We start from the raw sequence: 15,204 nt of genomic DNA on the forward strand, positions 1-15,204 counted from the left end.
GGCCATACTGGGGGGCCATTCTCGCTCATTCACTGGCTGAGTTCGTTTTCCATTTCCAGATGAGCAGAAGGGCGGGTTCCTCGTCAGCGGCCCGCGGAAGCTGTCCGGGGCTCGACGGCGCTCGCGGCAGGGAACACGCTCTGCGGCTTCCGCGCGGCCGGCACTCGGAGGGGCGGAGACACGCCGCACGCGCACCCCTCCCCCTCCGCAGTCTGCGGCGGGGCCCCACAGGCGCGCGGCGGGGCCCGGGTGCTGCCCGAGCGCGCGGCAGGGCGGGTGTGGCGAGCGGCTGAGGGCAGAGCGGCCCTGAGTGTGATCTGAGAGGCTGGCCCTGCGACGCCCCTAACTGTCCGCGGAACCCAGCCGCGAAGCCACGGAGCCTGTGCCATCAGTCAAGTCCCACGACCTCTAGACAGCACTTTGTTCCAAGGACAAGAGGGCCCCGTCAGGCCCGTGGCTTCAGTCACTCCGGTGGTTTTGAAAAATGCATCAAGCTCTTCTGAAATGCGACAGGCCCGTGGCAGGCTCATGCTGTGGAGAAGGGGTCCCAGCGGAGAGGCGCCCTCAGGTCTTGCCTGTGGTATCTGAGGAGCGTCTCAATGTCACCGGCGCTTCAGAGCGGCAAGCGTAGCCGAGAGAGCGCACACAGCATCAGCCGAACTTCCTTCCGTGACGCTCCCCCGGCGGGGAGCTTCAGAGGCCGAGATCTCCAGCCTGGAGCCTTCGGGCGTCCACCGGCCCCGGCGGACTCCCAGCCGTGGAAACCTGGGGCTGCCCGCAGCGGTTTCACTTCCCGGGGTGGCGGCGCCAGGCCCCGTGTGGCTCCCCGCCCCGCCCCCAGGGCCTCTCTCCACGCGGCGCCCGGTGACACGCCGCCCGAGCCGGCCCGGGGCTGATCTGCCGCCAGGGGCAGGGCATAAACGGGGGCCCTTGTTGGGTCGGCGTCGGACGGGCCCCGGGGCTGCCGAAGGGACTCCCCGGGTGGCTGGCGGTGACCTTTCCGAGGCCTGACTGCACCTCCTCGGCGACCGCGGGCTCCCCGGGCCAGCGCGCGGCCGGAAGCGAGCCCCGGCGGTGGGCGGCGCCTGCGGGCGGCCTCGGGGTGCGCTCGGGCCGCCGGCCTAGGCCTCGGTTCCCGCGGCCGCGCCCGCCGCCGGCCGGGCACTACCGGGTGCGGGGCGGCGGGAGAGAGCCATGCGGCGCCTGCTGCTGCTGCTGCTGCTGCTCCTGCCGCGGCCGGGCGCCCCGGGACCCGGCGACGACGCGAGCCCGCCCGACGCGGCCCAGGAGCCCCTCCGGGGCCTGCGCGAGCGGCTGCGGGCGGCCGCCGCCCTCTCCCGACGGTACTGGGCGCTCCTGCGCTGCCGCGTGTGGCCCGAGGACTGTGAGCGCGCCGAGGAGGCCGGCGCGGGGCTCCGGGGTAAGAGCAGCCGCCCGGGCTCCTCCGGCCGCGGCCCCCGGGGGGTTGGGGGGGCAGGCGGGGGGCCGGGACGTGCGCTGGCCGGGGGAAGCCGGGCGCCGCTGTCCCAGCCGCCAGGCCGCGCGGCCACCAGGCAGGCGCCCTGGCTGCCCGCCCTACCGCCCCGCCAGGTCTCGGCCCAGGCGGCGGGCAGGGGCGCCTCTGGGGACCGGGCCGCCTCCCCGGCCTGTATCCATCACAAGACCATCTCCTTCCCCCGGGTGCCCCGCCCTCGGCGCCCGTCCTTGACCCCTCCAGACCGCTCACACTTCCTTGAGTCTCCCAGCCCACCTGGCATTATTCCAAGGAGCTGCTCTTTCCCGCCTTCTGGGCTTTCGGCAAAGTCCCCGGCTGGACACCCGTGTTCTGGTTCCCCCTCCGTCAGTGACAAATCTGGCAAGGACCAGATGCTCTCTGAGGCTCCTTGCAGTCTGTGGAGATAATTCTAGGCCCCTAATGCAATTCTGATGGCAATCCTACAATGGTGCTGTAAACGTCTTTCATTTAAATCAGAAGATTTCTAAGTCCCAGTGGCTGGGTTCTGGTTGGTTGTTTCTGCTAGTGCTGCCAATGGTCAAACTGACACCTGACAAAAGAATTGAGAGGCCCTTGGGGTTGGCTGGGATGACACCATTTTGGAATTCACAGCAAGTAGGCAGAATGATCATCACCAGCGGCTGCTGGTCTCCCTGCCAGACTGCAAACTCCTTGTGGGCAGCTCTGGGTTTCTTACGCTTCTGGCACACGGTGCTTAAGGCATATATGTTGAGCAAATTGAACCTTTGCTGGATCTGTATCTGTAACAAGGCCATCGACTTCCTCCAAGCTGGGGGCGCCCCCTCCTGCTCATTCCCTGGCCAGGCGCAAGGGAGGCCCAGGCAAGAGCAGTGAGGAGCAGCCCTGGAGGGAGGACCAAGGACAGGAAGAACTGCTCTGCTTCGTTGCGGGGAGACAGTGTCCACCTTCCCCGTGGCCCTGGGTTCTGTCCCTGTCTCACAGCTCCCCCTTTTCCAGGCTGGAGCCTTCCCCTGTTGGGCCAGCAGTATCTGGACATCCTGACCTCGTGGTACTGCAGCTTCCAAGCCTGCTGCGACAGCGGGGACTGCAGGATCTCCAACAACTTCACAGGTGGCACCTTGCATGGCCCTGAGGGGCTGGGGATCTGTGGGGAGGAGAGGCAGTCCGGGGGCAATGCAAGGCACCCTTCCTCGTCCTGCCCCCAGCTGACAGCACGCCCTCCCTGTCTCCGCCATGGCTCCTAGAGCCCCTGTCTCCACGACCCGTAACCTCATGGCTGGAAGGCAGGCCTCGCAGAGGACTCTGAACACACTAGCTGCCCTCAACAAGTGTTTGCTGAATTGAATTTATTCATGTGAGGGAGTCTCCATAAAGCACCTAGGGGTTCCCGAAACCTCTGGGTGGGAGCAACCTCTTGGGCGTGGGGGAGGAGCAACGTCTTGGGCACGCGAGTGGGGGGAGGGGCAGAGGGAGAAGCAGGCTCCCCCCGGAGCAGGGAGCCCCTAGGGGGCTCGATCCCAGGGCCCTGAGATCATGACCTGAGCCAAAGGCAGCCGCTTAACTGACTGAGCCACCCAGGCGCCCTCTGCCAACCGTTCTGGGGTGTCTTCAGGACCTTCAGAAAGGGTGATTCCCTTCTGTCCCTACATTCAATCTTGATTTCTCAAGCTTTTCGAAAGTAGCCCTTGCATCCCTTTGGGCTGCAAGGTCTGCCCAGCCGTGTCTTATTCTGAGGCCAGGCAGCCTGGATAGGTGATCCCCCCCTCCCCCAGCTCAGAGATGTTCAGAAGTGCTCTGTCTCCCGGCCGTCGCTGAGCCGGGTGGGGACCCCACCTGTGCCACCCCACCATGGCGGCCTCTTTCCCGCTCCTAGGCCTGGAATGGGACCTGAGCGTGCGACTGCACGGCCAGCATCTGGCCCGGGAGCTGGTCCTGACGACGGTGAGGGGCTACTTAGAGCTGCCCCGGCCGGACAAGGCCCTGGCTCTGTCGTTCCACGGCTGGTCGGGCACAGGCAAGAACTTCGTGGCTCGGCTGCTGGCAGAGAACCTCTACCGGGACGGGCTGCGGAGCGACTGTGTCGAGACGTTCATCGCCACCCTCCACTTTCCTCACCCGAAGTATGTGGACCTGTACAAGGTGAGGCCGGGGGTGCTCTGCCGGCGGGCCGGGCACAAGCCTCGGCCAACCTGAGCCACAGGCTTCTGGGATGGGACGGACGCCCTGAAATCAGCCCTTCCCTGCAAGGAGGTGGCCTCGGAGAAGCCTGGGTGTGGGGGTTGGCGGCCCTGGTGACAGACCCTGTAACCCACAGAGACATCCACTCCACAGAGATACGGCCCTGAGTGTGTGGAGGAAAGATTCATATTCGAACACTGCGTGTCTTGAGCCCCGTCTCCTTATCAGCTGCCCACTGAGCTTAAACAGAGAATCCACGTGATAGTTGTCAGTTCTCGAAGTAGTGGTAATTGTGCAGGAAATGTGGAACAGACAAAAGCAAAAACTATCAGAATCTCCACACACAGACACAAGCACAGTCCGCATTTGGGTGTACTTCCTTCAGGTTTTACGTCATTGTGATTAACACTGGACAGAAAGTTTAGATCCTGCTTTTTGGGGAGGCTGCGCAAGAGGGAGAGAGAGAATCTTAAGCAGGCTCCACACCCAGCGTGGAGCCCGACGCAGGGCTCGATCTCACGACCCTGAGATCATGACCTGAGCCGAAATCAAGAGTCAGGCGCTTCACGGATTGAGCCACCCAGGCACCCATATCCTGCCTTTTTTTTTTTTTAAGAGGCATATCATATAAGATTTTCCATGTCTTCCCCAAATCGCTAACAGGTAGGGAGACAAAAATTGTCCTTGCCCCTCTGCTCTTGGGTTTCTTCCATTCAGACATGTAGTATTTCAGATAAGCCGGACGATGGGCAAAACCCCATTGCAGCATGACAGAGATGACTACATGGTCTTTGGCTTTCGGTCCCCCTCTCTGCAGTGTGTTACCCTGGGAAGATGATGTGAGGCTCCGAGCACAGAGCCGGCTGAGGTGCTGGAGGGCAGAGGCTGGGTGAAGCGCCCTGGGGGCCGGCGGCTGGTGGCTAGTCCGCCAGCCTTCCCAGAAGGAACAAACGGGCTCTGTGGCAGAACTGCTGTGGATCTCCGCTTCCCCACTGTGAAAACAGACCTGTGCACGCTCTCTCTCTCTCCCTCTCTCTCTCTCTCTCACACACACACACATTAGGGTGACGGGGCGCCGAAGTCAGATCCAGGGAGGCCAGAGGTGGATGGAGTGGGGGCTCTGCTGACAGACCCGCCCGGCGTGGGAGCTGGCCCCCTTCCCCTGCTGTAGCCTGCAGAGGGCTTTCAACTCTCTGGCGGGGGGTGGGGCACCCCCGGGAGCCAGTTGGCTGAGTCCCGGACAGGTCCCACCCAGGCTTCTCCCCTGAGGTCTCAGCCTAGCCTGGGTACTAGGGAGCACCCGCTCAGGGGAGTTCAAGACAGGGGGCTGGGGCTGCCTGTGGGCACGTGAACCTGCTGTGCCCGCCTCCCCGATATTAGAGCCTGGCTCCTACCCCCCAGGGAGGCTGACTGGAGGTTGGTTCTGGGATGGGACCTCGTCCTGGAGCGCGGGGAGCAGGGCGAAGCCTGGGGCCTGTTTCCAAGGCCAGGCCAGCCAGCTTCCTCTCCCCAAAGCCCAGGATGCATGAGAATCACCTGGGAAGCTCATCAGAGGTGTGGGCCCTAGCCCCACCCCCACAGGTGTGGATCGGTAGTTGTCGGGCAGGACCCCAGGCGATCCTTTGCAGACGCCAAGCGCGGCCCTGAGGGCTGGAGGATGGGAACAGGCCTCCCTCTGCTCCCCAGCTCGCAACAACTCCCTGTATTCCGTGCAGGAGAAGCTGGCAAGTCAGGTCAAGGAGACGCAGGAGCGCTGCCACCAGACCCTGTTCATTTTCGATGAGGCCGAGAAGCTACATCCGGGAATGCTGGAGGCCCTCAGGCCACACCTGGAACGCCAGGCTCCCGAGAACCACAGGGTCAAGTCCCCGAAAACCATCTTTCTTTTTCTCAGGTGAGGTCTGAGGAACAGTAGTCAGGAGGGCTGGGGGAGGGGAGGGAGGAGCCTCCGTCCAGGTGCCGCTTGGGCCGGGCTTGGGAGTCAGCCGACGGAGGGGGGTGCTTGCACGCTCCCCTGGGCTGCAGACCCTTCTCTGCACGGGAAACCGAGAGGAAACAGGAGCCTGGCTGCTTGGCTGGTAGCAGCGGTGCGGGGCCGTAGTCTCCCAGGTCCTGCCCTGATCCTACCGCTAAGGCTCCTGGAAGGACTCTGACTCCCACCCCCCGCCCCCCCCATCGCCGGCTCCTATCCCTCACCTATCCTCCCCTGCCCAGCACCCCCGTGGCTGTCTTAGGGCGGTGAGGCTCCCCTCCGACTCCCTAGAGCACACAGGCCCCTGGGGAGGGACCACTCACACACTAGGAATCCCCTCTTCGAAGGGCATTTTGGGGATTGCGGGCCTTTTTTGTTGACCTGTAATTGACAGACAGCATTAGTTCCAGGCGTGCACCATGATTCAGTATTTGTATATGCGCCTATTGCGAAATGATTGCAGTGAGTCTGGTTAACACCTGTCATCATACATCATTACACAACTTTTTTCAAGATCTACTCTGCCCAGCTTTCAAATATGCGGTGCGGTGTTATTAACCCGGTCGCCACCACGCTGTACTCTGCGTCCCATGACTTATTCATTATTAACGCCGCCGGCCTCGGGCAACCGGCCATCTGTTCCTGGTCTCTGTGAGCTTGGTTCCTTGTTCTTGTTACTCTTTTAAGATTCCACGTATGAGCGAGATCATAGGGAATTTGTCTTTCTCTGACTTATTTCATTTAACATGATGCCCTCAAGGTTGTTGTTGCAAATGACAAGATTTCATTATATTTTATGGAATTTTATGAATAATACTCCACTATGTGTGTGTGTGTGTAGCGCATTTTTGTCATCCATCCGTCAGTGGGCACTTAGGTGGTTCCCATATTTTGGCTAGTGTAAATAATGCTGCAGTGAACATGGGGGCATGTATATCTTTTTTAATATTTTTGTTACCTTTGGATAAATCCCCAGAAGTGGAACGGCGGGATCATAGGGTAATTTTACCTTCAGCTTTCTGAGGAGCCTCCACAGTGTTTCCCACAGTGGCTGCACCAGTTACATTCCCACCCCCAGCGCACAAGGGTTTCCTTTCCTCCACATCCTCAGTAACACTTAGTATTTCTGGTCTTTTTGGTTATAGCCGTTCTCACTGATGTGAGGTGGTATCTCATTGTGCTTTTGATTTGCATTTCCCTGACAATCAGTGATGTTCAGCACCTTTTCATCCACCTGTTGGCCATCTGTTTGCCTCCTTTGGAAAAATGTCTATTCTGATCCTCTACCCATTTTTAATCAGATTTTTTTTTGCTATTGAGTTGTATGAGCTCTTTATATTTTTTTTATATTAACCCTTATCAGATATATGATTTACAAATATTTTCTCCCATTCAGTAGGTTGCCTTTTCATTTTGTTGGCTTCCTTTGCTATGCAGAACTTTTTAGCTTGATGTGGTCCCACTTGCTTATTTTTGCTTTTGATGTCAAATCCAAAAATTCATTGCCAAGACCGATGTCAGAGAGCTTACTACCTGTTTTCTTCTAAGAGTTTTAAGGTTTCAGGTCTCACATTTAAGTCTGATCCATTTTGAGTTAATTTCTGTGTATGGTGTGAGGTAGTGATCCAGTTTCATTCCTTTATATTTGACTGTTCAGTTTTCCCAACACCATTTATTGAAGAGACTGTCCTTTCCCCATTGTATATTCTTGACTCCTTTGTCATAAATTGACCATATGTGCCTGGGTTTATTTCTGGGCTATTTTGTTCCACTGATCTATGTGTCTGTTTTTATGCCAATACCATACTGTTTTGATTATTACGGCTTTGTAATATAGTTTGGAATATAATTCACATACCGTGAATCCCTTCTTAAAAGGGCATTAAGTTTTCAAAGCAGCACATTTGTTGAAAATTAAGTACAAACTATCCTTGAAAATTCCCAAGGTAGACTCAGTTGGAGGATGGTGTCCCATTAAGTCCAGTGTGGCTGGTTCTTTCTCCAGCCTTGGAAGGTCTGTTTCTTCTCTGATCACGAGAGGAAGTCACTGGCTCAAAATTCAGGGTATGAGGTGTTGAATGAAAAGCTCATGCTTTCACACCTGTGCTGAGATCTGCACCCTGACCATGCAGGACTCCTCCCTTAACCATTATACGACATGACCTGTTTTGTTTGCCTGTATACTCTGGAAATGGCTTTGTAAAAAGTGAATTGAGAAATCAGCTTGTCCAATCCGATCTTTTTGTGGTGGCTCCAACTGGGAAAATCCTGCCCAACGTCTGTTAGAAGTCCAGTTTGGGTTCCTGTTGGCCCAGCCTGAAATGCTTCACAAGCCACTTCTTAAACTCAGAGTGGAAGAATAACCCATTGCTCCCGCTCCCCAAACCCCCTTCTCCCGTTCGGTAGGCCTGTACGTGCTGGCTAGGGGCTTTTCTTCAGTTTTACATGCACCCTCTGAAGGTAGAGAAATAGGGAGTCTGGATTTTTATCCAGTTTGGAACGTGTGGAGGCAAATCTCGTGTCACTGTGGACCCACAAGACAAGCTGGAACCAGTTGAAACTTGCCCCGTTGGGATTTCAGTGTGGTGACAGCAAGCCCTTCCTGGTCTATGATTAAGGCTTATGGGACACAACAGTGCACTGTGGAGGGACGCAGCATGGGGAGGGGGGTGCTCCCAAGGGGATTTTATTTTATTTTTTAAATATTTTCTTAGAGCGAGAGAGAGCACGAGTGGGGTGAGGGACCAAGGGAGAAGCAGGCTCCCTTAGACGCTTAATCTGAGTGACCCTGGCGCCCCCCAAGGTGATTTTGAAAGAAAAGCAGAGAAGCTGACCGGTCCCTGACTTGAGCTGTGGTCCCAGGGCGCTGCCTTTCCCTTTCAGTTCGCAGCTTGGAAAACCCCCACCCTTGCCGGTGCATTTCCTAACGTGACCCAGGTGACCTTGCGGTCTCTAGGCAAACGTTTGCCTTTGTAGTATTTTGGTCATTGACCTGCAGGCAGTGCCCTAGTCCCCTTTAGCCCTGCCCTTTCCCCCAGTGACCTGGCCTCTGTGCACTGTCCGAGGCCAGGCGGTCACCAGGGAATGGACAGGAGGCTGGGGTGGCGGCTGGGCCTGGGGAGAGAGCCACCAGGGGGAAAGCCGCCCCATGGGACCCACACTTGCTGGGGGATGGAGAGGCCGTGCCAGCTGTCCATGAGGAACCCCTGGGGAGGATGCACACCTGTGACAAGGCCTCGAGGGAGCGGTCTCCAGTTCCAGGGGCTCCGGCGCAGGCCTGCGCCCGGCCTAGGGAGTCCGTGGGGTTTGACAGGCCTGGGTGCGGGCTGACCGTGCAGCTCAGCGCCATCCCCACCCCTGCCCCCGGGCGCCCAGACAGCAGCACTTCTAAACCTTGGAGGTTTCCAGGTACAGATCTTCATCAGTTTGCGGTGGGATTATGTCCCAATAAGCTCACTGTAAGCTGAAAATGTATTTAGCACACCTAACCTACTGAACACGACAGCTCAGCCTCGCCTACTTTAAATGTGCTCACAACACACACATTAGCCTGCAGTTGGGCAAAATCATCCAACACAAAGCCCATCTTCTAACAGAGTGTTGACCGTCTCATGTAATTGGCTGAATGGCGTACTGACAGGAAGAGCGTGGTTGTGCGGGTGCAGGTGGTTTTAAGGGTGTCACTTGTCGACCCCTGTGATCGCGTGGCTGCTACCCAGCATCACGAGTCGGGATCGGACCGTGTGCTTCGCTAGCCCAGGAAAAGATCAAAATTCAAAGTGAGATTTCTCAATGCTTACTGCCTTTGTATCCTTGTCAAGTAGAAAAATCGTTAAGTCGGGGGCCGTCTGTATTCTAGGGATGGGCCAGGGAAGGCCGTATTTGAGTCTCTGGATTTGAGGTCTACGGTGGCCTCACCCCCGTGCCGAGGGCTCCTGTGTTTGAAAGAAAAGCACGGCTGATTCGAGCTGTTGGTGGGAACAAGTCACATTCGTTGAAGGCCAGCAGTTTAATCCTGAAAAAACTCCTACTAAACATGCTTAAGTGAGGTGCTGGGGGGTTGCAGTCCTGCCCCGTGGTGGTGGCATTCGGAGTAGGGGTGTCCTGGGCGCCAGGCTCGAGGGCCTCCACTAACGCCGAGGACTTTCACCTGTCTCTGCCGTTCTAGAGAATGCTCCTGGAACGGGATCGTGGAACTCTGGTCCTCTTCTTAGGGAAGCGGTCCGTGAAAGGGAAAGGAGAGAAAGGACTTTTAGCAATTAAAAGAATACGAATGTAAATTGTTCATGGAATCAAAAGCCTTGTAGAAATGTGTATTTGTTGACCATTGAACCTAAGGTGACGTAAGGGGGCAATCAAATTGTCTGGTCCAATTCTCTTATTTTACAAATGAGGACACTGAGGCTCTGCGAGATTAATAAGTGAGTGTTTATATCTCTTCTTTAAGAAGGACTTAGCAATTAAGGTTTGGGGTTTAAGAGTTCTGGAGAGGCCTTTGAAGTCCCTTTCCTTTGGGGTCTTGGGGCTAAGGGTTGGGAAGAGGACATGTCCTGTCCCAGAGCCAGAGAACAGGCTGGGCTTCAGAGGTGCCTTCAGAACCCTCGGCAGCCGGGGACCTGGGAGGCTGTGGAGAACGGAGGTCCTCCAGGAAGGCCCCAGCTCTCTAAAGGAGCAATCCTGGTGCCAGAGGGGCAGTCCTGAGGAGCTGAAGACTAGGGCAGGTGAACAGAGACGGAGCCCAGGGTCTGTCTTGGTGGGTGAGAGAAAAGCCGCCCATAACCAAGAGGAAGAAGACATGGGTGATGGGACAAAGCAAGAAGAGAAATTGAGGAGAGAGATGGAAACAGTATAGACAAATGTGCAGACATGTATCAATTTGTTAAATAACGTTTATTGAGCACCAAGCACAGCAGTCCATGCTCCTGGGGCTGGATGAGTGCATCGCCCTCCAGCCCACCCCCGTGTCCACCTGCCCTTGCCTCCCACGGGGAATGCAGGATGGGGCAATCCCTTGGCAGGGGACAGCTCTTGCGTCCGCTGACGGGAGATGACCTGCCTGGCAGGCCTTCCTGCAGCAGCCTCCCTGCGTGCAGGTGTCACGGGAAGTCTGGCTGGGCAGCTGAACTTGAGCAAGGGGTGGGGGGCAAGTCCCCCAGCTGGGACTCAGGACCCCTAGGACAATCTGGCTGGGAGGGGTGCACCAGCGCCCACGGGAAGGAAGCACTGGATCACTGGGCAGTGATCACTGGGTCACCCAGCGGTGGCAGCAGGCAGGGAGAGAGCCTGGCACACGGGACACACTCTAACGCCAAACAAGCAAACAAATGGGTTAATGTACCTGCGAGTGTCAGATGGCCAGCCAGAGCTTCGGGAGAAGAGAATGGAGCTACCCCCTCATACTGCGGGCCTGAGCAGGGCTTGGTTTGAGGAGCTGGCAGGGGGCGTCGGGTGAGGAGTATGCACCCGGCTGGGGGAGGGGGGGCACGGAGGAAGTGCTGCTGGCCCCAGGTCCCCACCTCCTCCTCCTAGCTTCCCTGGTGCTGGCTCTCATTTCTTCTTAAGTTTTATTTAGGTCACCTCTACACCCACATGAGGCTTGAACTCACGACCCAGAGATCAAGAGCCGCATGTTCCTCCAACTGAGTCAGCCAGGCGCCTCTGATTTCTTCTCTCCTTACCCCGTCTCCCTCATCTCTCTAACCCAGTCCTCTCTCTTGTGCTTTGGACCCATCATTCCAGTTGCCTATTGCTATCACAACCCTTAGATCGCAAGCAGGTGTAAAACGTGTGTGCACGCGCGCACGTAGATCCAAGCTTTCATCACTACCCTTCTCCTACATTCACGCCACTCAGCAGTGGCTGGGAGAGAGCGGGCAGCTTACGACAAATGCTTGTGTGTTTTGATGACTTCTTTTCCCTCACTTCTCACATCCCTCAGTCACAGAGGCCTGGCCAATGGGCCTCAACTAGTTCTTCAATCCTTCTACCTCTAAACAGGGACTGTTGCAAAAAGCTCCTTGACCTACTTTCCATAACCATCCCATGCCTCTTCAATGCAAGCTCTGTGGCCCTAGAATGATCTTAGGAGGTAAACCAAATCAGGTCACCCCACCACCCTCCACTCCCACGTTCAAACCCCTGCAGTGGTTCTCTCTGGCCCGTAAGCTAACCTGTGTGTGTGACAGACAGTAGCCTCCACCTGCCCCAATGCCTCTGCTGCTCCAGCCCTGAACCCCACACGCCCCCTGCTCGTCCAGGCCGGGACACGCATGCTGTCCCGTCAGCTTGCGCTCAGAAGCCACATCCTCCCTCTTAAGGCTTCTCCCTGGGCCTTAGGCGCTCCTGCTTTAGCACCTGCCCCGCAGTCCTGGAGTCACAAGCCCTGTCCTTCCCCACAGAGGTCAAGGGAAAGCTCCACATCATGCCATCACTGTGCGCCCTGCCCCTCGCACGGACTGTGTGTCAAAAGGGAGCAAGACCGGGAGGACAGTGTCTTCTGTGCAGACTTTGGGTTGTGACAAGATCTCCTGGAGAAGGAGAGGCCCTCGACCTCCATTCTTCTGGTCATGCATGCAGTGGCCTCAGTGGTCCGTATAGCTAAACAGAAAAAGAATAAGATGTGTTCACAAGCTCTTGTCCCTTTCAGTAACCTTGGTGGCAATACCATCAATGAAGTTGTCCTGACTCTGCTTCAGGCCGGAGGGGCCCGGGAAGAAATCAGGCTGGACCAGCTGGTGCCCCAGCTCCAGGCCGAGATGGAGTCCACGGGTAAGTGGCTCCCAGCCTCTCGGGATGGCGGGGGGTGGGGTGGGGGGGGCGTCTGGACTGGAAGGTGGGCTTCTGAGGTTGGCAAGGCAACCGTATCATCACCTCACTGTCAGCTCCAGGTAGACACAAGAGAAGGTCCAAGAAAGCTGAACTCCTTCTCTGAAAAGGCTTTCAGAGTAGTTGCCCCAGCCCTGGAAACCCAGGCAGCGGACCCTGAGCGAGAGTGTCTGTGAGCTCATTGGTTCGTGCCTCTGGCCGCCTCCTGCTTCCTGCTGTGAAATGAAACCGTAAACCTGCAGGCAGTGTCCCACTGTCCCGCTTCACCTGGGGCACACGTTCGGAGTCAGCCGGGGCACGCTTTCGCTCGGAAGTTCTCGACACGGGCTTTAGGGTCTTAAAACTCCAGTTGGGGTCAGCCCCAAGGTAGGCGCCATGTAACTCTGCTCTTGATTGATTTCAGACACTGGCTTTGGCCACAGCTGTCTTGTCAAGGAAAACCTGATTGACTTCTTCATCCCCTTCCTGCCCCTGGAGTACCACCACGTGAGGCTGTGCGCACGCGACGCTTTCCTGAGCCAGGGGCTCCCGTACACAGAAGAGGCCCTGGACCAGATTGCCAAGATGATGGTGTATATCCCCAAGGAGGAGCAACTCTTCTCTTCTCAGGGCTGCAAATCTATTTCCCAGAGAATTAGCTATTTCCTGCCTTGAGGGCTCAAGGAAGACTTCCTGCAGCTGCGGGTCTTCCCCCACCAGGACCCTGGGGCCGGTCAGGGCACTGTCTGGGACCCTGAGGGCAGGAGGACAGGCTGGCCTCCAGCCGTCACTCCCACACACAAAAGGTGTGTAAAAAGGGAAGGCCTTAAATCAGAAACAGAGCCAACACTTTAAATCACTTGGTGCCTTAAAGAGCCACATTTTAAAATGTGGGCCAGGTGGTTGGAGAAAGCCACAGGCCAGATGAATCCCAAGGCCTGGCTAGCATCTCCGCCCTTGCCTGCAGAGGCCTGGACTTGGGGGTGAGGCCAGAGGTCGCGGGGTCCTCATTGACAGGGAAGGGAGACTCAAGCTCCGCTTAGCAGTGGCCGGGCTGCACCTCGGGTGTGCGGGCACAGGGGCTTAGCTTTCAAGCTGTTCCCAGAGGGAAGCGGAGCAGGTTTGTGTGTGAGCAGATCAGCAAAGAGCCTCAGGCTGAAGGAAAAAGTACACAAAGGAAAATTTTATATATATATTTATATATAAATCATGTCAGTGGAGCTTAAGATTTGTACTCTGAAAGAAAAATTTAAGCAAGGGGCTTTGACATGGCTGTGTCATGTGTAAAGATTAAAAGTTTGTATTTTTCTAAAACCCTCAGGCTCCTTTCTTACTGAGACCTAGTAATCATGCTCACGCGGCCGGGGGCGGATGCCGGCGCTCAGGGCGGACGCGGTGACCGCCGGCTCTGCCAAGTCACTTCCCGCGGCTTCGCGCAGCGGCCAAACCGTCACGTCAGCCTCTTACTGAGGAGCTCTCACAGCATAGTGCTCCGTACGTGAAAACGTCACTCCTGGGCTCCCAGCTGTAAAAAGAAAAAGTCATTTTTGAGGTTTGAATGGCCACATATAAATGCGTACATTGTGTTTCTAGACACACAGGGGATGTGCATTATGTGTCTTTTCCCTTCTCTTGGTTCTTCTGTTGCTTTTCTGGAATTGCACACAGGTCTTATATTTGTCATCACCTCAAGTATCCCCTTATTTAAAGCCTTCCCCAAGCCCTCTTACCTTCAGGCTCTCTCCGATTGAGCACTTGATCGCACTCACTCATTTACACCGTCTCAAGGTCAAGGAGGACCTATAGCCTGAGCCATGTTACGTACGTTGTCTCGGTCTAGAGTATCTCGGGAAGAAGATGCAGGAAACCTGATCCTGTTACAACCCCAGCTCTAGTCTGTAAATACAATTTTATTTCTTTAAGATTTTGAGAGAGAGAGCGGCGTGCACAAGTGGGGCAGAGGGGGAAGCAGGCTCCCCACTGAGCAGGGAGCCAGACCCAAGGCCTGATCCCAGGACCAATCACAGGACCCTGGGATCGTGACCTGAGCCAAAGGCAGACGCTTAACCAACAGCCCCCCAGGCGGCCCTATAACTGTACACTATGCTGTCTTTAGGTTTCAGAGCACGCTCCAGCAGCCATCCTTTTAGCACTGGCTAGCCACAGCTGCTGGCGTAAATACAGGGTCTGACCGGCTCCGCGCCTCAGGTACAAAGGTAGGCAGCAGGACGTGGTGGCTCTGCACCCTTCTCGGGCGCCCGGCCCGCAGTGCGGGGGCTCAGCTGCCTGGCGCTGAGAGAGAGACCACAGAAGGCTACCAACCGCAGCTGAGCCTTGCTTGCTCCTTTTGTAAAAGTGAGCATCACTGCACTTCCCTCATAGAGTTGCTGTGAGGATAAGACCAATCCATCTTCATAAAGTGCGTAGGACACAGCCCTTTGGTGTTTAATAAAGCACAGTCTAATAAAACTGCTGTCAGTTGACACCATACTCCAAGCCAAGCGGGGGCTTCACCCCCACCCCCGTTCTAGTCCGCGTGACCCCAGCTGAAGTCTGTTGTCGGTAACCAACATTTGAGAACTTACCATGTGCCCCGCATGCACTGTGCTAAGCACTTTATAGCCATTACTTCGTGTCACCTTTAACGCTGGCTTCGGCGACGAGGAAATCGAGGCTCTGAGAGGTAAAAGATTGTGCACAAAGTCACAGAGCTAGTCAGTGGATTGGAGGGGCTCAACCCAGGCAGTCTGACTCCAGCTTTCCTGGCTTGTTC

General features: G+C 56.5%; 1 protein-coding gene across 1 annotated transcript; it reads left to right on the plus strand.

Moving 5' to 3' along the window:
* The first annotated feature begins 223 nt into the window (after positions 1-223).
* Positions 224-13,745, plus strand: TOR3A (torsin family 3 member A). The gene is made up of 6 exons (XM_036120948.2): positions 224-1,420; positions 2,474-2,587; positions 3,351-3,616; positions 5,371-5,549; positions 12,274-12,395; positions 12,856-13,745. The coding sequence occupies exons 1-6, from the start codon at positions 1,195-1,197 to the stop codon at positions 13,104-13,106; spliced, it is 1,158 nt and encodes a 385-aa protein (XP_035976841.1). The 5' UTR covers positions 224-1,194; the 3' UTR covers positions 13,107-13,745.
* Positions 13,746-15,204: the final 1,459 nt, after the last annotated feature.

This window comes from Halichoerus grypus, chromosome 7, assembly GCF_964656455.1.
Source record: "Halichoerus grypus chromosome 7, mHalGry1.hap1.1, whole genome shotgun sequence".
Taxonomy (NCBI): Eukaryota; Metazoa; Chordata; class Mammalia; order Carnivora; family Phocidae; genus Halichoerus; species Halichoerus grypus.

What these genes read in the sequence shown, in the direction of transcription:
- TOR3A (XM_036120948.2), top strand. Translation starts at nt 1,195, where the DNA reads ATGCGGCGCCTGCTGCTGCTGCTGCTGCTGCTCCTGCCGCGGCCGGGC. An exon ending in GGCCGGCGCGGGGCTCCGGG is followed by an intron (nt 1,421 to 2,473) that starts GTAAGAGCAGCC and finishes CCCCTTTTCCAG; the next exon opens with GCTGGAGCCTTCCCCTGTTG. An exon ending in GGCCGAGATGGAGTCCACGG is followed by an intron (nt 12,396 to 12,855) that starts GTAAGTGGCTCC and finishes GATTGATTTCAG; the next exon opens with ACACTGGCTTTGGCCACAGC.